This window comes from Euprymna scolopes, chromosome 2, assembly GCF_053919585.1.
Source record: "Euprymna scolopes isolate OS-2025 chromosome 2, ASM5391958v1, whole genome shotgun sequence".
Taxonomy (NCBI): Eukaryota; Metazoa; Mollusca; class Cephalopoda; order Sepiida; family Sepiolidae; genus Euprymna; species Euprymna scolopes.
The window spans coordinates 191909087-191936349 of record NC_136483.1 but is presented as its reverse complement, the minus strand read 5'-3'; the positions used below and the strand labels follow the sequence as shown (position 1 = coordinate 191936349).

At 32.8% G+C, this 27263-nt stretch overlaps 1 protein-coding gene across 1 annotated transcript in view; it reads right to left on the bottom strand.

The window, feature by feature from the left end:
* LOC145300245 (cytochrome P450 3A4-like) overlaps positions 1-27263 on the bottom strand; it is a 61268-nt gene that overhangs the window by 21265 nt on the left and 12740 nt on the right. Inside the window, exons 3-8 of the mRNA XM_080144468.1 lie at positions 20980-21032; positions 19185-19281; positions 16532-16648; positions 14523-14611; positions 10331-10479; positions 1012-1139 (exon numbers count right to left, since the gene is read on the bottom strand). Of these exons, the coding sequence (XP_080000594.1) occupies positions 1012-1139; positions 10331-10479; positions 14523-14611; positions 16532-16648; positions 19185-19281; positions 20980-21032 (633 nt within the window). The remainder of the gene's footprint in view (positions 1-1011; positions 1140-10330; positions 10480-14522; positions 14612-16531; positions 16649-19184; positions 19282-20979; positions 21033-27263) is intronic.

The window sequence follows — 27263 nt, the reverse complement described above, 5'->3', positions numbered from 1 at the left end:
TTAAAATTTGGAAAACTTAGCTGTTACATTTCCAAGCCTAAAATAGAGATTTAATTTATTATAGCATGGGGAAAAAAGTAAATATTATGTACACGTTAAGTAGGTACTAAAAAAATAAATAAATCTGACTATTGTTTTAAATAAGAAACTGAAAAAGAAAAGACATGCTCATTTTTAACATGGGTTATGCTAAGCAACTTATAAATGATTTTGTTTTATTTGCGAGGTTTTTAATCGTGTGCGATGCTTTTGTTTGCTGATATTTTGCTACTTGGATTCAGATAAATATCGAACACTGAAATATTAAAATTTTGAGTAGTTTTAATGTTGAAATACATTATAAGCAAGACCGAATGGCGGTCAGGTAAAAAACAGTTGATATGAAGGGTAGAAAGATAAGTGCTCACTAAAAATTTGAGGTGCTCGCAGTCCTCGGTTATACAGATGGAGAATGTAAATAGCGACAAATTTTTACTGTAGACAGTCTAAAATTTGTCGACTGAATTCGGACAACAAATCAAAGTAATTATCTACATTGTCTTATCGTTATTTTCTAGGATATAACGTTATGTTTTAACCATTATGCTATAAATTCAAACAAGCAATCCTAGTATTATTTTTGGAGCTTTAAACATAAGCTTGTATAGATGTGAAGTATTACTATAAAATTATTATATAGTTTTTGTTATTAGTGAACAAGTTATAGCTCCTGAGCAGTAAAAGGTAATAAGTCTAGACTAAAAAAATAATGGGAACACTACCTCCATGAATTAAATACAGGATTTCAGTTTGAAATAGCTTAAGGTTCTTGAGTTCACCATAAAGATTCCTCAAGTTTGATTAGAAAGTTCCAAAGTTCAAATAGATCCATCTGAAGAAGGTCAGAAAATGTATCAGTCGAAATGTTGAGAATGTAACAAATAAGATGAGAATAGTACGCCAAATGATACACATTAAAAAATGCTAAAACATTACTAATTATAATTAAAATATGTCTGCGAAAATACTTACAGTTATATGCTTTTCACGTTTTCTTTCTTCAACCAGTTCCTTACAGAAATTGATAAAATAACTCAGATTTCCAAGTGTTGCACCCGGTTTAATTTTGTTCACGAGTTTTATGAGATTTGGAAATATTACTGCAATGACAAATATATTAGAGATGAAATGTCATTATTGGACACATAAGGATTGTGCTGAAAGAAAATAAACCTAAAATCACTCAACATGAAATAAAAAGAAAAAAAACCCAATTATTTTCTAAATAAAACTATAACTATCAGAGAGGCGGTAGCACTCTCTATATAGGGATGGCCCGTACACGCCTATATACGCCTACAAAACAAAACTATCCAAATCTCAACTAAAATCAACTTATAAGTTTCAAAAAGCACATATTCTTACAGAGAAGCGTCTTACGAATCCAGCGAGTGTCAGAACGTCGGTTAAAATGTCAAAAGAGAGCAAAAAAAAAAAAAAAAAAGGGTACAAAAATGGCCAATTGTTCTTCTTTCTTCTTTCTTCTTTCTTTTGAGACGATGTATCTCGGTGTACGAACGGTCTCTGACAACAGTTCAAGCATCAATCGACTGCTCTTTACACGGAGAAGTGCAGTTACCCATCGCTTTTTAGCTTCCATAATTAAATAAGATTACGTGTAATAACAAGTTTTAAACACTATATACCCAATGTAGACAGACCACTTCGAACACGGAACTTCTCTCAAAAGGGACAGCTCCAAATAATACACCGGATGCTCACAGACGTTCCAGTTTGCCAGTGACCTATATTTCTTGGACGCTGAATATTTAAGGTGAACGTTAAGGTTTTTTTCTTCAAACAGTAACCCACCAGCGTTAATGAAACCACGAAATCTTTATCTCAGTTGATCAAAATTGTTATAAGAGTAACCTATCAGCAAGTACGACGTCAAAAAACAATGTTATAAAAACAAATAATTCTTCAGATTTTGGACTGTAAAATATGTACAAAATGTCAATGCTGTGACCAGGATTCGAACCTAGGTTAGCACGGCCACAACGTGGGGTCCTAACCTCTAGACGATCACGGCTAACACTGACGTCTGTCGCCCTTGGCAGAAAGACACATGACTACTGTCAAACTATTGAAAAATAAGGAGGAAACTTGAAATTCTCACGCATGCGCAAAAATACACTATAGCAACCATTGTTAAATGCAGCTGAATCTCTTCGCTCGCTAAGAAAAGTAGATCAGACCAGTTCTTCTAAGAACTCACCAAACGCCAAAGGAAATAAGTTAAATTAACCGCAAAAGAAACTGCAAGAAAGTCATCTTCTAAGAACTCACTGGAAGCTGACCAAAAAGAATCAAAATCCAAGCCCTAGCCACAAAAATAACTAGATATTGTGGCTACTATACACAATCTACTAATAAAAACAAATAAGTTTTCTAAAATAAACTACAATAAATTAACCAAGTAACCTCACACTGTCACTGATTAGGACTTCATATAAAGATAACAACTACACTATTGGTGTATATACCGTTCCACACTTTAACTATTGGTGACGGGGCAGTATCTCAATTCTACGAGAGTTGTCTTGCTATAAGATGTGATATTATAGTAAGATACACATAAGTGTTATATGTTTACATTTAATAAAAAATGCCAAAGTCAGCACGTAGTAAAAAAGCTCAGAGAAATATAGACTATGAAAAAAAACAAAGTCAAGGTATTATCTGAGCAAAAAGAATACTATCAGAAAAATGCTGAAATAATAAAAATTAAGTATCATGCAAATCCTGAGGCAAAAAAGGCTGCCTCACGTGCTGACTCAAAAGCACGGTATAACAGGGATCCCGAGGGGAAAAAACTGCCTCACGTGCTCTTTATAACAAAGAACCAGAAAAAAAGAAGGCTGCCTCACGTGCTGACTCAAAAGCACGGTATAACAGGGATTCCGAGGGAAAAAAAGCTGCCTCACGTGCTCTTTATAATAAAGAACCAGAAAAAAAGAGGGCTGCCTCACGTGCTGACTCAAAAGCACGGTATAACAGGGATTCCAAGGGAAAAAAAGCTGCCTCACGTGCTCTTTATAACAAAGAACCAGAAAAAAAGAAGGCTGCCTCACGTGCTGACTCAAAAGCACGGTATAACATGGATCCCAAGGGGAAAAAAGCTGCCTCATGCACAAACTATTATAAATATAAATATCAAAAACTGCCAAATCTTTGCCAAAACGCCAAAGAATGAACCAAGAAAAATTTAATAGTGAAGGTATGAACATTTTAGAACTTTATAATACTCTAACTGTTTTATCAGAGAGGCGGTAGCACTCTCTATGTAATATAGAACCGATGGAGGACCAAGAGGCAACTCCTAAGGCCCAAAACCCCAAAGACCTAAAACCCAGCAGGAAGCGACCTGCTACTAATGGAGGCGGCAATGAGCCGCCTCCTAAAAAAGACAATACTATCATGAATGTAAGTTTAAAAATAAGACTGTAAGTAAAAATACTAATTAACAAGAATAAAAAAGCATTAGAAATGCAAAAGGATATAGGGATGGTATGCCAAAAAGTATACAAACAAGATAGCTATGAATGGCTAGGCACATGGAAATAGAATTGCATCCAAAGTATAGCCCTATAGCTTTTTACAACCGTAATGAGGGCACGGAATGAAGATTGGAGAAAAGCTATAGGGCTATACTTTGGATGCAATTCCATTTCCATGTGCCTAGCCATTCATAGCTATCTTGTTTGTATACTTTTTGGCATACCATCCCTATATCCTTTTGCATTTTTTATTCTTGTAATAAACACAATCGGAAGTTGCGTTCGTTAAAATCCATTTACACGAGACCAAACCTGATTGGCTCATTTTTGTCAGTGAATTCAATGAGATTTCAGGTCATTTTAGCATTCATTCGACTTCATAACGTAAGATTCTAGTCTATTCAAACAAAACAGACGATAAAGGAAGATTTTGTCATGACTCTTCTCTTGCTGGATGTCACTTTCCTTTGTAGAATGTATCAACAATCAAGAACTTATAAGAACAGCTTTAGATCTTTTATCTATTAAATTCCTTTGCATTTTATTTTCAGAAAAAAAATGTGTCTTGTATCGTCTCTGATAAATCTGATTTTGTGTGTACATTCAATATCGGCAGATGGTCAAAAACGCTAAATAATGGAAGAAATCTTTTTGATTTTGATATTTACACAAGTATTATATTTATTATGTTATGCATAGGAGTGCAATTAAGTGTTGATGCCACTACAAGAGTCAGTTAAAATACATGATGACAAAGATTCCCTCCCTCTTTGATTGTCACTTTCATGCGTAAAAACTGAATGCACGCATGCGAAAACAAACGTAGCGACCAGTGAAAACAATATGCAAGTTCACGTGTGCAAAAAACTGAAGCACACACGCACGAAAACAAACATGGCGACGAGTGAAACCAATATGGAATACATTGGATAATAAAGGTTTTAACATCATTGCCCTTAAATTAAATGAAAAATCCTTTATATAAGAGAGGTATAAACTGTTGAAAAAATTTAAAATAAAACGAAAAGAAAAAATACAAGGGTATGTGCATTGTACAGGCCCACCCTAGTTTTTTTTTTGTGCGTGTGTGTGTGCGTGTGCGCTTGTGTGTGTGTGTGTGTGTGTGTGTGTGTGTGTGTGTGTGTGTGTGTGTGTGTGTGTGTGTGTGTGCGTGCGTGTGTGTGTAATAGCCTTAAAAATATCAGGAAATAATTAACTGATTAAGTAATATTTAACTGCAAGACCTTTTCACAGAAAATATTTAAAAAAAAAGAAAATGAAAAGTCCCCCCTACACACACGTTTTGAAGTGTTTCTACGTATTTTTAAAATGTTTGAAACTTATGATCCCACCTCATTTTCCCTTTCTGCCCCACATCAAACTTGAAAAAAAAAATAAAAAATACTAACGATTGTTTCTCTACGTCGCCAAAAAAAAAAAAATGGGGTCTCATTTTACATTAAATTTATATCGAAAAGTGATACCCACCCTAAAATGTTCAATTTTAATTATTTAAAAAATAAATTCTTTTTATATTATCTTTAAGGGCCCTTAGAACGTATTAAATAAACAAAAAAAAAACAAAAGAAATTGAAGATGTAAATTGATCAAGTATTTTTTACATTAGAAAAACACATTTGTTCTGTTTATTTGTTTGAAAACAATTCCAACTTGCAATGAAAAATACAAATAAAATAATCGTAAATAAATAATTTTGGACACAAAAACAATTTTTTTTTTTTAAATCAAGTTTTAATCATGCACAACTTTGGTAAAGAAAACATTTCTAAAAAAACATGTAGGTGCACCTGAATAATTGGCATCCCCTTACAATATTTTTCTTTTCATCTTTTTTTTTTCAACTATTACTGCTGATTAATCCTCACAGAAAGATCCAATCATTGTCCCATTGCCACAATGTTGCATCTCTGTGCCTGTTTTACAAATATTCCAATGATGAACTCGTGGGACTCAACCACTTGTGATGGTCGAAAATTATATCAGTAACAGTTGAATTAAGGCTGAATTAGAGCTTTTTGTTATGTGAACAATCCCGGACAACCTCGGTTCTCTTACGGATCTGTATTGTTTGGTTGGTGATGCAAATCATAAGAAGGAAAAATAACTGGCTGAATGAGGGGATTGATAATATTTATTACTAATATTGTTTTGTGAAAGAAACCATTGCATGATGTCAAATAGCAGGCACCATTATTTTGTCTTAGATATGATTCTGGGTTCAAGGTTTCAAATTTGCCTGTGTGGGAAAACTTCTAGAGGAAAGTTAATTAATATGCCTAGATGATTTTACCAATTTATCCAATCAGGCAAATTAGATTTTGACGTAATGAAAGTAGATTGGCTGAATGGAACCTCCGGACTTCTTCCGCTCTCACCCGTACCTTAGTATAAGAATATGTGTGAAGCAGATTTTTACCAGTTGGGAGCTAAAGTTTTGAGTAATTGAGTTGAGTCTAGACGCCCCTTCATGCTACACCTTCCCGCTCACTGACCGCAAGATAGAGAGAGGAAAGAGACAATCGGTCGTTGCAAAAAGTTTCTTTTTGAGTAACTGTCTACGCATGCTGCATTGTTAAAAAAAAAAGAAAAGAGAAATCACATATTTTTTGCCTTCTTTATATCTGTAAAATAGCAGTTGTATCCAGAATTTATTTAATAATTAGGGCTAGGACAACAGCATATTCTTTTCATTGTTTTGACTCTCGCGTGTGTATCCGTTTATATATAGCGTGATGTGGTTCTCAGTTGATTAACTGTGTCTGTGTCGGATATATACTCGAGAGTCAAAACAATGAAAAGAATATTCTGTTGTCATAGCCCTACTAATAATTAATCTTTATAAAAGTAAAACCAAGGACTTAGATTTATTTGTTGCTTATGGAATTCATGACTAAATTACAAAATAATGCTATCCATTCGAATTAATGCCTTTCAAGAGAGAGCAAGCAGGAAAAGAAGGTCAGCCAACCCAATGCCTGTGGACCGTGGCCCACAGCACATGTATTTCCCTGAAGACTGAGTTGTTCATTTTGTTTTGTTTGTTTTTTGCATTCTTTTTATTATTTTTTTTTTTAATTTTTGTTCTTTCCTACGAACCACTGTTGAAGCAAGGAATACAGGAATTGCACATCAACCTCGTCATCGTATAAGCGACCAAAACCAGTGTGGTTGGAGAAATAATTATATATCACCTTGCATTAAAAGAAAGATATAAATCTTTTAACATTTTAAGACATAGCCTCTATGCTGCAGAACTTCTCGTGTAAGAATTGTAGATATATCTGATTTGAATTTCTCAAGCTTAAATATGGACATTCCATCATTGGATTTATGGATAATACCATCAGATCTATGCTTACTATTCAAGTTCCAACCAAACCTGTTTTTATATTTTGTTACGGTTCTGTTTTTCATCTTCATACGTGGACTTCAAATTGGATATTCTTTTTTATCTATATATTTCTATATTATCTTTATAACATTATTTTCTATATTAGCTTTATAACATTATTTTCTACATTATCTTTATAACATTATTTTCTACATTATCTTTATAACATTATTTTCTATATTAGCTTTATAACATTATTTTCTACATTATCTTTATAACATTATTTTCTACATTATCTTTATAACATTATTTTCTACATTATCTTTATAACATTACTTTCTACATTATCTTTATAACATTATTTTCTATATTATCTTTATAACATTATTTTCTATATTATCTTTATAACATTATTTTCTATATTATCTTTATAACATTATTTTCTATATTATCTTTATAACATTATTTTCTATATTATCTTTATAACATTATTTTCTATATTATCTTTATAACATTATTTTCTATATTATCTTTATAACATTATTTTCTACATTATCTTTATAACATTATTTTCTATATTATCTTTATAACATTATTTTCTATATTATCTTTATAACATTATTTTCTACATTATCTTTATAACATTATTTTCTACATTATCTTTATAACATTATTTTCTATATTATCTTTATAACATTATTTTCTACATTATCTTTATAACATTATTTTCTATATTATCTTTATAACATTATTTTCTACATTATCTTTATAACGTTATTTTCTATATTATCTTTATAACGTTATTTTCTATATTATCTTTATAGCATTATTTTCTATATTATCTTTATAACGTTATTTTCTATATTATCTTTATAACATTATTTTCTATATTATCTTTATAACATTATTTTCTACATTATCTTTATAACATTATTTTCTATATTATCTTTATTACCTTACTTTCTACATTAGCTTCATAACATTACTCTGAATCTTTTAAATTATGTGTTACTAACAAAATTATAGCTAGTCTATGTTATTTTGCCGTTTTTCCTAAGGATAAGCGTAATTCTTTGAAACTCCTTGGAATAAGGAAATAATCATTTTTAATCTGCATCCCTTGTTTTTAATAATAAATGTAAATTCTAATACTGCAAAATTTTAACTTCTTTCATATATGTGAATTAATTAAAGAGTTCCAGTTTGAAATTTCGGATCAATTAAAGTTTAAAACCCCAGCAATTACTGTTTCATATACATACTTTTAATATATTATGTATATCTCTTAAGGGGTATATCTATATAATACTAAAACTCTGTCGTTCTTGGTTGTTTGCTTGCGCAATATCCTCCTCCTACTACTACTACTATGCCTCCACTTCTTGCTACTACTATTACTTCTCTTTACAACTACTACTACGCCTCTGCTTCCTTCTCTTACTACTACTACGCCTCCTCTTCCTTATCCTACTATTACTACTACTAGTTGACAGGTATTTTCCCTACTACTCTAAACAGAATGACTCATAGAAATCTATCTATTTTTTTTTCATTTTAATATACTTTCATAGAAATGTTTCTGCTATGTCACAAAAAAAAACTATTTTCTTTACGTCACAAGTGTCATGCTCATACATTAATTCCATAGCTAATATAATATACTGACCCCTTAGGGGATGTTTTGCAACTATTCTATATTACAACTATACTGTCGCAATTTTCTCACAAATAAATCAACTTTGACCTGTTGACAACGTATATTTTTTTTTACTGTGTACGTTTTCAGCGGCCAAATTGTTTTGTTTTTTTTTTGTTTTGTTTTGTTTTTTTGCGTTTTAAATTATCCAAATAAACAATTGTTAATACTTTCTGCATTTTTTTTTTTTACATCGTTCATTTTCCATATTATGTTTAAGTTATTTTAACGCAACTTATAATTCAATGGCTGTAAGTTTTTTTGGTTTTTTCTTTCAAAAATAAACAATTATAAACAGAATAACTCATAGAAATCTATCTATATTTTTTTTCATTTTAATAACCTTTCATAGAAATGTGTCTGTTATGTCACAAAAACTATTTTCTTTACGTCACAAGTGTTACGCTCATACATTAATTCCATAGCTAATATAACATACTGACCCAACGGGTCACGGGTAGTCTAGTATTTTAATAGCGCTTAGTACATGAATACAGCTATGTAGTAATCTAAAAATATACTTACTCTACTGCTTTGCCCGGTCGTAAAATACGCTTAAATATGATATTTTCGTTCGATCAGATTTTGTATATATTATTATTATAGAGTCGTGATTTCAAAAGTAAAAAAAGTAATAAAATACGCATCAAGTGCGTTTGAAAACCAAATCACAACGTAATATTAGGAAAATAAACAAATATTTTACTTGTTTAAAATGTATAACAATTATATTTCAGAGATATACTCCATCTTCAGTATGTTATATTTTTTTCTTTTCTTCTTTCTCTCCATGTAAAGTTGGAGAAAGAAATGTAAGGAGCCGCGCGTTGTATCTCAGCGGTTGTATTTTGAAATGTTGGAACAGTGCGTAGGCAACGTGAGAATAACGTCAAGGGTGTGAATTCCATATAGAAACGTTGATTTAATTTTTAATTGATGCGTATTTTATTTTATTCACATTAAATCAACGTTTCTATATAGAATTCACACCCTTGACGTTATTCTCACGTTGCCTACGCACTGTTCAGAGATTTCAAAATACAACCGCTAAGATACAACGCGTGACTCTTTACAAATAGACATTTCTTTCTCCAACTTTACAACATGGCGAGAAAGAAGAAAAGAAAGAAAGAAAACAACATACTGAAGATGGAGTATAGCTCTGAAATATATTTATGTTATAAATTTCAAACAAGTAAAATATTTGTTTATTTTTCTAATATTACGTTGTGATTTCGCTTTCAAGCACACTTAATGCATATTTTATTTTATTCAAATTAAATCCACGTTTCTATATGGAATTCACACCCTTGACGAAAAAAAAGTATTTGGGTGCCATCAGCTAGAATCGAAACTGAAAGCAAAACTGTAGCATTCAAAGTTGGTGACGTTACCACTATACCAACATGACACACGCATATGAACTGATTAAAAATAAACTAAGATGAATGTACAAAATATAAGATTTTTTTTTCAATTTTGACCCCTTTTTGATCCCTCGAAATCTATTTTAATCGGCTAAAGACCCATAAAAGAACGGTTCATAAAATCATTTGAGGCCCCTAGTGCCACTCTGCGACTTTTAGTTTCGAAGGAGATAAAGTTTGAAAATATGGAGACAGACAGGCAATCATAGTGAAGTTTATAAATTCGATTAGTAAATTAAAGTTCGTGTTTCATCCAAAGGAATTTCTCTTGTCAAATTCATATAAGGGAGAATACATGTTAATAATAATTACTTACTGCCAATAACCTGTAAAGACTTGAAAAAGTCAACATCAAAGACTTTTCTCGCATTTTTAACGAGAGGGCTGTCAGGATTTTCTTGTGAATCTATTTTTATTCCAAATCCAGTCGATGCTATAACATCCATTGTATAACCTGAAAATAAACTAAAATTAACAATTTTTTTTAATTCATTTTGTATTTAAAAAGTATAAAATTTTTCATTGAAATTTATAACAAAAATTTACAATAAGATGGATTTCTAAAAAGTTATATTTAAAAAATATTTTGTAGTCCCATTTTTGTTAAAAAAAAAAAATTTGTTTGGAAATTTATAGTTAACTTACGATAGAACCTTTTTAGTGACACACAATATGGTTTCCGCTCTGCAAGATCTACCGCAGATGTGCTGACGGTTATATCCCACAGGATTAGTGAATCTCTTGACAAAGGCTTCCTTTCTAGGGCAATTGCTCTTGACATATCAAAGGCCTTTGACAAAGTATGGCATAAGGGTCTACTTCACAGGATTTCCAGCTACGGTATAACTGGAAATGTTTTCTCAATCATTAAATCATTTCTCTCCAATAGGCTCATAAGAGTAGTGGTAGATGGACAAAAATCGGAGGCCTGCAATATAAATGCTGGAGTCCCTCAGGGGTCAATCCTGGGCCCAACTCTCTTCCTGATCTACATCAATGACCTCCCTAAACACATACTTAAATCATTCGTTGACATCTATGCTGATGACACAACCATCTACGGCAACACATCAAAGGCTGTAAATGACGAAGTTCTCTCGGATTCTCTCTCCTCTGATCTCGAGCGCGTGGTTCAGTGGGGGAAGATGTGGCTAGTTACCTTTAATGCATCTAAAACCAAACTCCTATCCTTACATCATCAACGCTATGATCCCCAGCTGGCATCAATTGTGATGGATGGCTCTCGTCTGGGTGAGGCCCCGTGTTTTGACAAGCTTCTGGGTTTGACCTTTACTCCTGATCTGAAATGGAACACGTACATCAAGTCTGTTGCCAAGGTCGCAGGAAAGATGGTGGGATCCTTCTACCGCTCCAGAAGATATCTCACTACTGATGCAATTCTCTATCTATATAAAAGCCAAGTACGGCCAAGGATGGAATACTGTTGCCATATCTGGGCAGGAGCTGCCAAAAACAGCCTATCATGTCTTGACAGAGTACAAAATAGACTTCGTGGTTTAGTGGGGAATGCCCTTTTCTCTACCCTGCAACCTCTCTCCCACAGAAGAGACGTTGCGAGCCTATCCTTGTTTTATCGTTATTTTCATGGCAGGTGCTCGTCTGAACTCCAATCCCTGGTCCCCCCCTCGCCAATCTTTCACGAAAAACACCCGTCTAGCTGAATCCACTGTGAAAAATTTCCCCCACTCTATATCTGTGCCTAAATCAAAACGCAGATTTCATGAGCAAAGCTTCTTTCTTAGAACTGCACGCCTGCGGAACTCTGTTCCGTCTGCCTGCTTCCCTCCGGACTACAACTTGGATGTCTTCAAGTCTAATATTAACAAATTCCTAATGAACCGCCCCCCTAATTAAACACTTCATAAAATCTCCTCACTAACGTGATGTACTTGCAATAACCCTTATCCCTGAGTGGCTTCCGGGCCTTGATAAGTGGTGATCACTGTGTAAAAAAAAAAAAAAAAAAAAAAAAAGAACCGACTGTTCAAATTGACAATTGCTGAATATTTTTTCACAAAATAAATACGAAATACATAAATTTTATCAATATTAAATGCAAGATTATTTATTGGCAAAATTATATTATACCATAATTTATTTAATTTTAAACTTTCCATGGTTATTCATTTTTAATTATAGAATGTAGATCTCCATCAGTCAGGATTGACCATGTTTAATGTACATACTCTTCTCAGAGTCATCCGACTAAGAAATTATACCGATGTCTCACAAATAAAATTTTACACTTGCTAGAATAATGTTATCCAACAAGGTAGTCCAAAGCAAATGAATATTCATTTTTTTTTGTTTTTTTAATTCGAGATAATATATAATTATTTCTACAATCAAACTACACCACAACCCACACTAACCATGAAAGCCACAAAGCAGAATTCCTAAATTTGAGTTTCGCCCTCCTTTGGGCTCTTTAGTAGAATCTATCAATTTTTTACTTCAGCGTTAATATATATTTTATATGTCAATATTAATATTAATTAATAATAGTATTATTAAATTAATCTCATGAATATTTTCAACCACTTTTGTTCACAGTACATTTCATATTCATACGTTTAAAACTGTAATTCATCATGTATTATCATTTTTATTCATAATATTTTGAGGATGGTTAGAAAAAAAAAAACAAAAAAAAAAACACCAAAACAAATCAATAACTTCTTTGTTTATCGAATACTAGCATTTCAGCCCGGCGTTGCCCGGGTGTTTGAAGTGTTGAGCAAAAAAAAAAAAAAAAAGATAAATTTTTTTAACTTTGAGCCCTATTATGACCCCTTGACCTTTATTGTTTTGGGCTTAAATCAAGTTATTAAGTTAGATTCATGTCCAAAGAACCTATATCTAAAATTCCAAGTGTTTAGACCCAAAATTTCGGAGGAGTTTGATAGAGTTCTCAAAGGTCAAATCGTTGAACTTTGACCCCTTAATAGCCAAATTTCTGGCCGAAAACGGATTACAAAGATTCCCCCAAATCACAGTACCCGGTATATCAAATTTCAAGTCTGTAGAATGAAAATTGACAGAGTTATTGCGTTGGAAAATCTACACAGCCAGACAGACACACAGACACGTTCACTTTTATAGCTTCAACAAAAATATATACGTATAGATAAATATATATGGAAACAATTGTGTTTACTGCACACTTTTTACGCAAATATTATGCAAGTATAAATCATGTAGAATATCTGCATGAATATAATTACACGTAATAGTTAACTAAAGATGATCATCCCATAAGGAAACCGAAAAAAACTAATAGGGAATTAATTAAAATGAATGTTTAAAAGAATATGCAAATTAGCTAGATCTTTTGCTAGTGAATGCAATTCTACGACCCATATATAAGAACATAGAAAAAAGGGTTTTTAATATGAATATAAATACACACAAAAGAAAAACGAATTTATAGGAGTATAGAAGATTTGTTATTGATAAACAGATCTCTTAGAATTATCTTCATTCTTAGTAAAAAAAAAAAAAAATGGTAATTGAAACAGATTTACAACTTTTAATTTTCCAATGCAATTATAAACCATTGTATACAATAAAATGGTTTATATATATATATATATATATATATATATATATATATATATATAAGTGAAATTGTCTGTGCATGTGTTCGTCTCTGTGTGTGTACATTTCCCTACCAAACTACTCAGTCAATTTTCAGTCTACAGACTCGAGATTTGACATAAGGGGTATTGAGATTTGGGAAAATCTTTTTAATCGGTTTTCGGCCAGAAATTTGGTTGTCAAAGGATCAAAGTTCAACAATTTGACCTTTGAAAATTCTATCAAACTCCTCCCCTAATTTGGGGTCTAAACACTTGAAATTTTAGATGTAGGTTACTTTTTCATGCATCAAACATTTTAATTTGATTTGAGCCTCAAACAATAAATGTTAAAAGGTCAAAGTTAAAAATTTGATCTCTGCGGTCTCTACCAAATTACTCAGTCAATTTTTGATCTAAACATTTAAAATTTTACATAAAGTGTATTCAGGCATATGGCAAGCTTTTTTAATCAATTTTTAGCCAAAAATCTGACTTCCAATAGATCAAAATTCAAAAGATTTCATCTTTGCTGTCTCTAGCAAACTATTCACCCAATCTAGGGTCGAAACATTTGAAATTTTACATAAAGGGTATCTAGACATGCAGCAAGCTTTTTAATCAGTTCTTGGGCGAAAATTTGGCTGCCAAGAGGTCAAAGTTGAAAGAGTTGACCTTTTCAGACTTTACCAAACTTCTCCGTCAATTTTGGGCCTATATACTTGAAATTTTAGATGTAAGTTACCTGGACACGAGTCAAACTTTTTAATATATATATATATATATGCGCACATAAGGTTATGAACACTACATAGGGCCCGAGCAAAACCGGGCTGAACTGCTCATAGTTTATAAATATTTTGTGTATATTTTGTTTGAAAGTGGATGATTAAAATAAAGAAATCGACTCACGTAGTGACATCTGCTGCTTCCTTGCTATCTGCAATTTTATTTAAATTCTTTTCAAATGTCTTCAGAACATTTTCAATTAATGGAACCATCTGGAATTAGATAAAAAATATTTAATCTATGTTTTTGTTTTTTTTTAGTTTTCTTGATGTATTTACAAAGTTTGAAAGTTGTTTATATGACTGAATTGTTCATTTGTGTGCATAAGTTCAGTTAAATTGTTTTTTCTTTTTTCTTTGTAGAATAGAGGAAAGGAATTAGAAGTAGGTATATATGGTTCCCCTTTGTTTTTTTTTGTTTTTTTTTTGTGGGAGTGCCGCACAATGATAAGAACTAGCTACCACCTGGCCACACGTCCATCTCATGCCAGCACATCTTGCCAGACCCCTCTGTACTCCACATGCATTTCCGTTGCTCACTGTCCACGTGTGTTCACCATCACTTGTTGTTCAGATGTGTCCTTTTTTCCTCTGCTTTTTTCCACTATGACGTCACTTCATGCACTGTCTCAGTCATTTGCATATGTGTCATGCAGTTGCTGCTGCTGCAGTTACAAACGCTAGCGGCTCTGTTACAGTAAGAAATCTATTATATAAATCTCATCTGTCAGTTAGCATATATCTATGTATGTATGTGTCGCTAAAACTTTCGAGACACGCGATCAACACTGACAAAATTGGTATCGTTTGTAAGCTCAGTCTCTTGGCTGACAAATATCCAAAAATTGGCCCAAAACATTAATTCCTTCACCATAAACCCGTCTTTTTCTATAAGGGGGGGGGGGTCGCTTTTTTTTCGTCAACATTTTCGCAAGTCATGGTCTCTGTTGGATTGACTATGCTTAATTTCAATGTTCTCCACTTCCGGTCGCGCCATGGAGACATCGGCTAAGACGTTACTTTTTTTTTTTTTCACTTTCTTTTCCTCCTTCATGTTATGGGTTCTAGCCTGCCTGCTACCCTTTTTTTTCTCTCCCCACCCAAACTGCCTACTGTTGTTTTGATCCCCACCCCCACCTCAAGGTTCCTTACTTAACACAGGCAACGCCAGGGAACCCCACTACTACCACTTATTTTAGCACCTCTCTCCATCCAGGCTGTCTACTGTTGTTTTGATTCCCCACCCGGGGTTCCTTACTACACCCGAGTAATGCCGGGTACCCCCACTAGTTCATAATTATATTCAACTTTCTATAACAATGAAAAAGGACTTTCCCATCCAAGTGCTTAGAACCAGGAGGAATTTCCATGGACAGTTTTTTTGCAAGGGCTTCCCATATGTGGAACACATTACTGTGGGACGGCTTCCCTGCAAACCACAATGTAACTATGTTCAAATTCAATATAAATAAGTATTTGTTGTAAACTGTATGACGAAAACTCTGCTGATAATTGTTCCATCTTATTAATCCTTATTTTCGAATGAGTTTTGGCCTTGATATGTGGTGAGCCAGCATCAATTTAACGTCAATTGTATCTACTGGTATGCATTAGACAGCTTTAAGAAATTGACTTCCAAACTAAAAGATTTAATCATTTGGAAAAGCAAGTTCATATAATCAACTCTAATAAATTCATCTCAATTTCGTTTACAAGAGAAAATATTTTGAATAGATATTTAAACAATTTAGAAAGATCTCAATCATGAAAGAATGCAAGAAAAAATCTGTTTAAGTATTAATAGTAGTTTTATGTTATTTTTGTGAAATATCAATTTATATTATTATTAGTAAATATTATATGAGGAAACATTTTGAGTTAAAATTCTAGGTTCATTGTTAGATGAACACGACATCAGGACAAATTCGGTAGGCATATTTTTTTTTTTTTTTTTTGCTTTGACTTAGCCACATAGTGTAGACACTTTTCAAGTGTACTTTTCCCAAATTATTGCATAATACTGAATGGATTTTTAATGGAAAGGATTCCTCGTTTAGTAATGTATAACGAAAACAACATAAAACCATTTTTCTTGTATTCTTCGATTTTTATAGCTTTCCATATCATACCAACCTCACGCATTCTTTTAGAACTGTAAGATGGTGCCAAAACGGTTCGAAGATATTTCCAGTGATCATCTTTGGCAACAGTTAACATATTCTCAGAATACTCATCTACTGAAAAGGCTAACTGAAAATAAATATGCATTTATTAAAAAAGTAAAAGTTCAATATAAATAATTAAAAAAAATCAAACAATTTATAATGAAAATTCGTATGTCAATCACAGTACAATAGAGTTTGATCTAATCTTAATAAAAGAAAATAATGATAATTTATGAAAAATTGACTACAGAATAATGCAGTCAGATAGGATGAGTCCGTAAAAATAGTATTAAAAACGGTATTTTTCATATAGGTTAGATTAATCAGAGAAGTGGAAAATTCCATTAGAAATTAAAATGTAGAATTAGGGTAAAGTCGCATTCCATAAAAGTTCAATCTTATTTTAATAATAAAAAAAAATAATGATAGTTTGAGAAAAATTGACCACAGAATAATGCAGTCAGATTGGGTCAGTGTGTGTAAAAATAATGTTAAAAACGGTACTATCCACACACTTCATTGTAAGCAGAAAAGTAGAAAATTTAATTAGAAATTAAAGATTAGAGTTAGAGTTAGATGTCATGATATGACGTCATGGATAGGAAGTTCGAAATGAGACATGCATTCATTAACAAAGTTGAAACGTTCAATATAAAAACCATAAACAAAGTGTAATGAAAATTAGTATTTAAATAACAAAGCATAAGAGTTTAGTCTTAACTTAAGACGATGATAGTTTTGTAACTTTGTATCTGCCTTCGTTTGGTATTGTGCACCTTATCTGTGGACGAATATATCTGGCAGCCTTTTTTTGACAGGAGCTATTCTTGGTTTTGATAGAATTTGTGACAACAATTCTCAGGTGACAGGACCAACCGGTCCACTGCGAACAGTCATGCTGTTCACAAAATCATGATAACCAAGTTCTTTCCCATTTTTAACTGCAGACCATGATTACAATAATCTAGAAAAAAAATTTAATGACTGACAAAATACTGCTGATAACAGTACAATAACGGTATTGTACACAATATTTATTTAAAATAATTGCAAAGTTCAAAAACATTTCTATCGCATTCAGATTCAAAATGCCTGTTAATTTATTTTTAAAAATTTTTTAAAAAAGCGGTTTTTGTTTTCTCTTTCTAAGTATTTAAGCCTGGTAACAAAAAACAATCCATTGTTTTCCCCCTCTCTATGTTGAAGATACGAGGCCATTCCAAAATTAATGCCTCGTATTTTTAACTCCAAAAGTTGAAGAGCGACGGAGTGGTACCATTAAAGCAAGCGACTTTTTGTGCTCCAGAATTTATTTTTATGCAGTTTTGCCAGCGATGAATGAGAGCCTTGATCGCAAAAATCAGTGCCTGATGAGGCAATCCATTACAATGTTATTAAATGATGCCCACGTAAGCATCCTTCGAACAAGTGGAAGTCTGATGGTGCCAGATCAGGACTATATGGAGAGTAAGACAGCACAGTCCAGCAAAACTGTCACACATTCTGTAGTCTTCAAACTCGTGTGTGGCTTAACTTGTCGCACTGTAAACAAAGCATTTCCTTTTCTCTAGCCTTACATGGGCAATCTGAACCTTCAGCTTTGTCAACGTTTTAACGTAATGGTCAGTCAACTCTAGTTCCAAGAAATACAGGAGAATGACGCCACTTCTTGTCCCAAGAGACAGTGCACATCATTTTGCCTGCAGATGTCTTGAACTTCTTTGCTGAGGAACATGAGTGCTGCCATTCAATTGACTGTAGTTTGGACTTCGGTTCATAGTGGTAACACCAGGTTTTGCCACCAGTGATGATGCGGTCCAAAGATCTATCACCTTCAGCTTCGTTCTAATTCAAGAAATTCTAACACCCTGTCAGTGGTTCTTTTGGTCCTGTGTGAGCATTCGTGAAACCCACCTAGCACACACTTTGCTGCATTCTAGGGATGACAACATTTCCAGGTGCACCAACATCCACGTTCAAATCTACACGCATTTCATTCACCGCTATCTGCCGATCAGCATGGATGAGTTGGTCGAGGCACGCAGTATTTTCTGGAGTGGTGGCTGTGCATACGGAGCACACTTCGTCACTCACATCTGTCTCCACTCTGAAATCAACAAATCCATCTCCTAATTGTACCGACATTAACTGCTTTGGCTTTGTAAATGTTCAACAGGCATCAGTGAATGTTGATTAGGTCAATTTTTTCTGCATGGACGAATTCAATGAAGGATCTGTTTCTGATGCACGTCCATGACAGGGGTTGTTTTCTTAGAGCCTCACACCATCAATATCTGCAACAGAGATGAAATTTTCAGGTCATGAATGTTTACGCTCAGTTATCATAATGATACAATTTGCAATCCTCTTTGATCGATTCAGGTGGAATGAAAAATAGGAGGCATTACTTTTGGAACACCCCTTGTATATCTAAGATCAGCGGCTAGGCCATGTGGTCAAGGCAAATATCTCCAGCTGACTGCCAAAAAAAAACATGTTCTTAACTCAAGGTCTTCGACATTATTTTGGCTTACTTTACTCGGAATTTCAGTTAAGATCCTTTGCACCTACATGACAATATTTTTAAAAACACTCATCATAAGACAAAAAGGATTACTTACGGGTCTGTTTGTAAAATTCGAGAAAGTTTTTATCATGATTTCTCCAATAATTTCAGGGTCGCTGATGACCAAATTCGGAAAAGCCCCAAAAAATATTCTTAAAAAAAAAAAAAAAAAAAAATTGTTTTTATTTAATTATAACCGTATTTAGTGAAAAAAAGCAAACAAAAAAAAACATGTTTTACATCTTCAACTTTTGTAAATAATTTCATTTCTGAAAATTGATAAAATTAAGTCTAATTATTTTATTCAAATTGTTTTTCGTTTGTTATGTTTTCATTAATGAGCAATCAATAAACAAATAAAGGTCTTTATGCATATGTGCATGGGATGTTTAGATATGTTTTTTTTTTTATTCTTTTCATTCTTACTTCTTTTGATCATCACCATTTCATGATCGCATAAAGGAGACATTTACCGTGTTTCTTCTAGGTTTTATTGAAGAGAATTTATTCAAGGAGAAAGAGACTAATAACTAAATAATTATTTAATTCTCAAACTTACTAGGTTACTAACGCAAGAAATGAATGATGAAAACGGACAGAGATATTAATAATATTCATTGAAATTATCAGTTTCTACATCATTTGGACATGTCTCGTTTGTATGGCTTCTCAAAAGAGACTGGCGCGAAAACGTGACGTCATGTCAACATTTGACCCCTGTTTTGTTTACGGAGTTTGATCTTTTGCCCTGCTTTGTCATCTGTCTTTCATTCAATCCTGAGAACGGTTCTGTTTTCAAGTGACCTTTATCAAAATTCACACTAGCTAACTTAATGATTATTTATTGGCATAGGGTCCCTACTATGTAACACATTTAAGAAAATCAAAGTCTCAGAAAAAAAAAAATGATTTAATCATTTAATAAAATATTTTATAAAGTTATTTAGTTTTATAAAATTTTCCAATAAATTAAAAGTTCATTTCTATTCAAAATACAAGTGTTCAAAAAGTAACGAGATTCGGGATGTATCTACCTGATATGATCCCGCGAAAGGGATATATATCGTTTGAAGTAGCCGAGTGGTCTTGCTACAGTTCAAGTAATAAATCTGATAAGTCGCCGTATGGAACGAGTGCCATAGTCGAAGCAGGTGTTCCTAGCATGAAGATTGTGTACCTTTCAACATCTGTCCCAGGTGGCTCAACCAGCCGGTATTTATGACTTAACCAAGCTAACAATGTCTCTTCTATGGGAAAGAAGTTGCAGGGAAGAGAAAAAAAGTATCTCCTACTAGGCTATGAAGTTGGTTTTGTTCCTAAAATGGAGTTTATACAAAAAAATCTTCCCTAACAATTATCAAAAACCAGGAGTATGTGAACGAAGCGGAATTTGGAGCATAAACTAATAAAGTTCTGTAGATTCAAACGAAATCCCTTCACAACTAAGAGTAGTTATATATCTTTAAACTTAAATTAACATGAAAAACAACAGATTGTTCTAGAAAAGATATAGTTATAAAACTGGTTTTCATTTAATTCAATTCGTTCATCGCAGCCAGAAAAAAAACGTACTATGTTTGTTATATTTACTGTTTGTTCATTTTGAAGAGGTTCAACTTGATTTCCTTCAACTAGATATAAAAAACTAAATCCAGAAAAAAAAATATTAATAAAACTGTTTATTTCTTTTAAAAATCTAATTCAGTTCCCTTATCTCAACCAAAAACCGTACTATTATATTTAATGTTGTTCATTTTGAAGAGGTTCAACTTGATCTCTCCTTTATTTGGATAAAAGATTCAAACTATTGCTTCACTCCTTTAAATTATTTATGAAAAAACATTCCTTACCCATATATGTCACCATGTTGTTTCTTCCATTCGAGTAACATTTGTCTAAACCCCTAAAATAAATAAAAACAGGAAATTTGAATGATTAAAAAACATGAATGACTCAAAATATTTACAACTGATCATGTTTAAAAATAAAATTATGAAAAAGTTGATTCAATTTAAAGAAAGGAAAAAAAAATTGAAATGTATTACATCTTTTTGTAATAAATTTTTTTTATTACAAAAGTTTCATTGTTAGTTGTGGTAGTAATCTTTCTTGCCAAATTATCATTTTGATTGTATTTTGCTGTTGCTGTTAACGTTTTGTTGCTGTTGTTGTTGTTGGTGGTGGTGTTTTGTTGTTGTTAGTTGTGGCAGTTATCTTTCTTACCAAATTATTATTTTGATTGTATTTTGCTGTTATTGTTGTTAGCGTTTTGTTGCTGTCATTGTTGGTGGTGGTGGTGTTATTTTGCTGGTGTTAATTTCTTGCCAAATTATTATTTACAATATTATGTGGTCATTAAATTGAGAACCAAGTTCAATAAATTTATAACTAATTGTTATTAAGGTAATATTTTAATTTATAAAATTTGATGTAAAAAGTTACCAAAATTTTCAATTTTTTTAATTAAATGAGGACTAGGTAAGAATTTTTAAGCCGCGAATTAGTTTTTATTAAATAGTTTAAAATGCTTATGAATTCCTTTCAAATTCCAAAAGATCACATAGTATTAAGTATTTTATTTTCAAATATTAAAAGATTAAAACGAATTATTAAAAATAAATGAATTCTGGTGGATTTAATTTCGTAATTGTATTTTTAATAGAATTTTAAAAAAGGGGTTGATTCTAGTTTTAATAGGATTAAAAAAAATGTATAATTCTAGTTAATGTTGTACTTACATTTCAATAAATAACTGATTAATTAGTAAATAAAAATAACGAATAATTATCAAAACTTTGTTGACACAAGAAACACACACACACGCACACACACAAGGTTGTTACACAATTTTATTAAAGTAGACATTTGTTTTGATAAGATAATAGTTTCTGATAAATATCTACTGACGAGGTGCATGTGAACTCGTCTTCAATAAAAAGCAATGAATAAAAATGAATACGTGAATACAAAAGAAGTGGAACCAATAGTCAAAAATGGTTAACCCTATCATGTAAAGTCATGTAAATAAAAACAGAAAATAATCTGGTCATCTTAACATATCATCAAAGTCCTGAAATGCCACTTGCTTCTTGTTTGTAAACTAAGGTCGCTTCATTGTTTAAATGACGTCATGCTTGTGATATAAACAGTCAGACAGTTGATAATGAATGAGAGCTTTAAAAAAAAAAAAAAAAAAAGCATTAGAAAACTTTTAAAAAAGAAAGAAACAATTCAATTTATTATTGGAATCCTTTGAGATAAATAATTTGTATATTTATCTATTTGCGGACTGTTAACCTCATCTTAGTTGTTTCATGACGTTTCAGCCAACTATTCTTCTGGCCTTCGTCAGGTGGTTAACCATGACGGGATAGGAATTCCGAGTCTCTTAATTGTATCCTCAGTAATTACTGCCTTCCATAGTTGTTGTCATCTCACGTTTTTTCATTTGAGCACCTATCCCAAGAAAGTTCTCTGCGCGTCATTATACCTTACATGGTAGAGAACAATTACTCCCCCATGCTGAGTGCATTCCAGCATTGGTAGAATGTCTCCGTCATATCCAAGATAGAGTTTTTTTTTTTTACATGGAGGTCACCACTTATCAAGCCCCGGAAGCCACTCGTGGATAAAGGTTATTGCGTGTACAGTAATCAATGGGATAGTATCGTAGTAATCGTTAGTATTGGAGATTTGATAAAGTGTCTTACTTAAGAGGACGGTTCATCAGGAACTTGTTTATGTTGGACTTGAAGACATCCAAGTTGTAGTCAGGTGAGAAAGATTCCACCCATGTGAGTTAATGAACATTTGTATCGTTTTGTCATTGTGAAATGTTGTATTCTCTGCATTTGTTGGCACATTTAATAAATTTGTACTCAGACGCAGTTTTGTTAGTCATTGTGCTTAACTTATGCGTGTTAAGTATTTTCTATTTCAGGTTAATTAAATTAACTAGCAGACCCTAATACCTACAACAAGTTATTGAGATTACTGTTCTTATTTTAAGTATTATTATCACAGCGTTTCGAGTGATGTAACCTCCGACCTTCTGTTCAAAATTCCGTATGGACAGAAAGAGTTATGAATTTGACAAGATGCACCTGAAAAAGATCGGATGTTACACCGGCTGAAACGTTGTGAAAATAACACTCCAAATGAGAATAGCAGTCCGCATAATCCAAATAATACCAAGTAAAATTACATTAGTTTTTAATTAGACGTGATAGCTTAGAGGTTATTTTATGAAAATATGTTGGTGTTTCTTGATATAACATTTGGACAAGGATATTAACCCTTTATGACCTGAATTATGATGTAGATGATTAAAAAAAATATTTGTTAATTTTAGTTAATTTAAAGGGTAATAATACTATGATTGTCTTCAAACTGGAAAAATTATGAAGTTCAGTAGTTAAACTACCACTGAGAATTTTTGCATTTTATAAACTTACTTTGATTATTATCCATAGTACTTGGGGGGGGGGAACAAAAACGATGTCTATAACAACAAACAGAATCCTCCTATCTCTGATACAGATGGCTGTATACTGAATGTAAGCAATGGACAGTTGCAATCTGGAGATATCTGTTATCTACCCAGATACTGAACTAATATGTACAAGGCGTGTTTGAATCAATTCCCACTTTATTTATTTATTTATTTATTTATTTATTTTTATTACATTTTCACCCCAAACAAGGCACATTGCCACTTTGGTGTAGGGGGCTACTATCAGGGGCAGCAACTACTGGGGCACTATGTAGGGATTTGGGCAGCAAGATGTCGGTTCACGTTGCACTCGAACTTCTGCATGTCAGTACAGTTAGGGAAGCAGGAACCTGGAATGGAATTACAGAGTCTAGCGGTTCTTGGGAAGAAACTACTGGAGTAGAAAGATTTTTTACATCTAGGGATCTCTACTGTGTGGAGGTGGGATTTAGCTACCTGTCGGGTTTGTCGAGAGTGTCTACGTCGTGGGGGCACAAGTGTCTGCAGTTCGTCAGAGCATTCACCATTAAAATACTTGTAGAACAAGCAGAGGGATGCAACATTTCGTCGATGGGACAGAGGCTGAAGCTTAGATGCCAGTTCAGGGCCTATCAGATTGGCGACTCTTTTTTTAACCTTGTCTAGGAGCGAGAGACTAGTAGCAGATGCACCAGCCCAAATATGACAACAATACTCCATACATGGGCGAATGGTGGCTTTATAGAGGTACAAGATACTTTCAGGTGTCAGTAGTTTTCTAGCACGGTAGAGAGAGCCTACCTTTTTCGCAACGGCCCTGGCAATGTTTTCAATATTTATGCCGTTATATTCATTTATTTACGATTGAACGAATTAGTTTAACCAGGCCATAAAGGGTTAATTAAAAACGATTATTATAAACACACAAAAAAGAATTTCCTGCAGAAATAATAAACTTGGAACATTCTTTTTACCCACACAAATGTTTTAACGGAATTTAATAAATTTAAAAGAAACAAATGAAGTTAAAAGAATTATCATAGTCGATCATAAGTTGTTCAACTCCCATATAAAAAAATAAACATAACTTCAAAGTATATTAAAGATACTCAATGAAAAGTTCTATTTATAATTAAGAGAACAAATTAAAAAATAATCTCATGTACAAATTATGTCTTAAAATTGTTTTAAAAGAATTAAATTAAATTGAATTTTCTATTTTCTCCAATAGATATGCGCCCTAAGAATAATGAAAAATTCAGGGTTCTTTGGTTTTTAACTCTCGTTATCCATATATCTATAAAAGTGAGAATGTGTGTGTATGTGCGTGTGTGAGAACAACTCTCAACCTATATACTCAAAGAATTTTTTATCTAGAGACTTGAAATTTAATATATAGGATATTCAGACATGTGGAAAACTTTTTTATCGGTTTTCATCCGGAAAAAAGGGCTGCTAAGGGATCAAAATTGAAAAATTGGTACGTGGGGAGGTCAGATTTTTATCTGTTTATCAACTGTTTCATGACTGCGCATGCCCGAATCGTTTACACAACAGCTTCTTTATGTTAAGAAAAAGTAGGTTTGAAAACACTTTAAAAGGTCGTGACAAGCCGGCCTAATGGCTATCCTACTTGACTCAGTGTCTTTAGGTTTTGGTTTCGATCTCAGATCGAGTATTTTGATTTTTTTTTAATTGCAAGAATTGAACTGCTTACAAAAAACATTACTCGCATGCACATGTCTCAGTTTCTTTCGTTTTTTTTTTTTGTTTGTTTGTTTTTTTTTTTTACTTAATTTTTTTTTTAAGGAATATAAAGTTACGTTTAATACCGGGCAATACCAGGTACATCTAATAACATAAAAAGTTAAAAGTAAAATAATTTAATATAATGTTGTATTATCAATATATATATATATATATATATATATATATATATATATATATATATATACAACATAATCACGTCGACACATCAGGTCTCATTAAATCACCAAAGTTAAGCAACGTTGAGCCAGATGATATTAAGCATGGGGAGAAAAGTAGCTGGCTAATTTTAATGCATCTAAAACCAAGCTTCTCTCTTTTCATCAGATATCACTGACCCTCATTTGGCTCCAACTGAAATGAATGGCTCTCGTTTTGTGGAAGCGCCATGTCTTGACAAGCTTCTGAGACTGACTTTCACTCCTGATCTGAAATGGAATATATACATCAAATCTGTTGCCAAGATTGCTGGAAAAGGGGTAGCATCATGTACCGCTCCAGTAGGTATCTCAATGCTGATGCAATTCTCTGTTAATATAAGAGCCAAATATGTCCTAAATTGGAATACTGTTGCCACATTTAGGCAAGAGCTGCTCGGTGCGCCCTATCTAAAAACACAGTAGGCGATATCCTTCTCTCTTTCCTGCAACCTCTTTCCAACAGAAGAGATGTTGTGCGCCCGTCTTTATATTTTCATGACAAGTGCTCATCTGAGTTCCAATCTATGGTCCACCACTTGCCAAACCATCACAAAAACGCTTAACTAGTTACAACCACTATCAACAATTTTCGCCACTATTTGTGCCTAATTCTAAATGCAAATTCCATAAACAAAGATTCTTTCCTCGAACTGCCCGCATGTAGAACACTGTTCCATTGAACTGCTTCCCTGCCGATTACAATATGGTAGCCTTCAAGTCCAATGTAAACAAGTTCTTGTTGAGCTGTCCCTTTAAATAATCCAAATTCTACTCAATCTACACCATTAACTACCACCTTACATTCATTAACCCTTATCCTCAAGTAGCCTTCGGGCCTTGATAAGTGCTACCTTGTAAAAAAAAAAAAAAGTGTCCTTGTAGATTTGGTCCCAAATAGTAACCCCTTACATTCAAGTGGCAATACGCCTTGTTAAAGTAAGAGTAAAGAAAAGAAAAAAACAATGAGTCAATATGCAAAACAAGATGATCAAATGAAATTAGATGATCTTTCTGGAATTCAAGGCCGAAATGTTTCAATAAAATGCGATTCAAGAAAGTCGGTCATTTTTTTTAATAAACATTGTGTCACGTGATTTGGGATTACACATTATGAAAAAAAAGAAGAACCATATTTGATGGAGACTTTTCTTCTATGTTTAAGCAGTCTTTATTTTTCTTCTTTTTTTTTTTTTTAACTCTTTTTTTACTCCAATACAAGGAATAACTTGAGGGGCTACTATTTGGGATCATGTCTAACAGAGATCTGTAGATAGTTTAGCAGCGAGATGTCTGTTCACATTACATTTGAACTTCTGCAAGTTAGTACAATTAGGGAGGCAGGAAACAGGGAAGGAATTCCAAAGTCTAGTATTCCAAGAGAAGAAAATATTAGAGTAGAAGGCTTTATGACATCTAGGAACGATAATGAAGGTGTGGGATTTTGCTGCTTGTTAGGGTAGGTACGTTGAGGATACAAAAGTACTATGAATTTTTTTTTTTAACGCAGGCATCACCACATAATCAAGGCCAAGAGGCCACTCAAGGATAAGGGTTAAAGTGTGTACAGTAGAAATTGAACAATATAGTAATCATTAGTAATGAAAATTCGGTAAATTTGATAACTTATATGGAACGGCTCATCAAGAACTTATTTACGTTAGACTTGAACACAACCATATTGTAGTCAGCCGGAAAG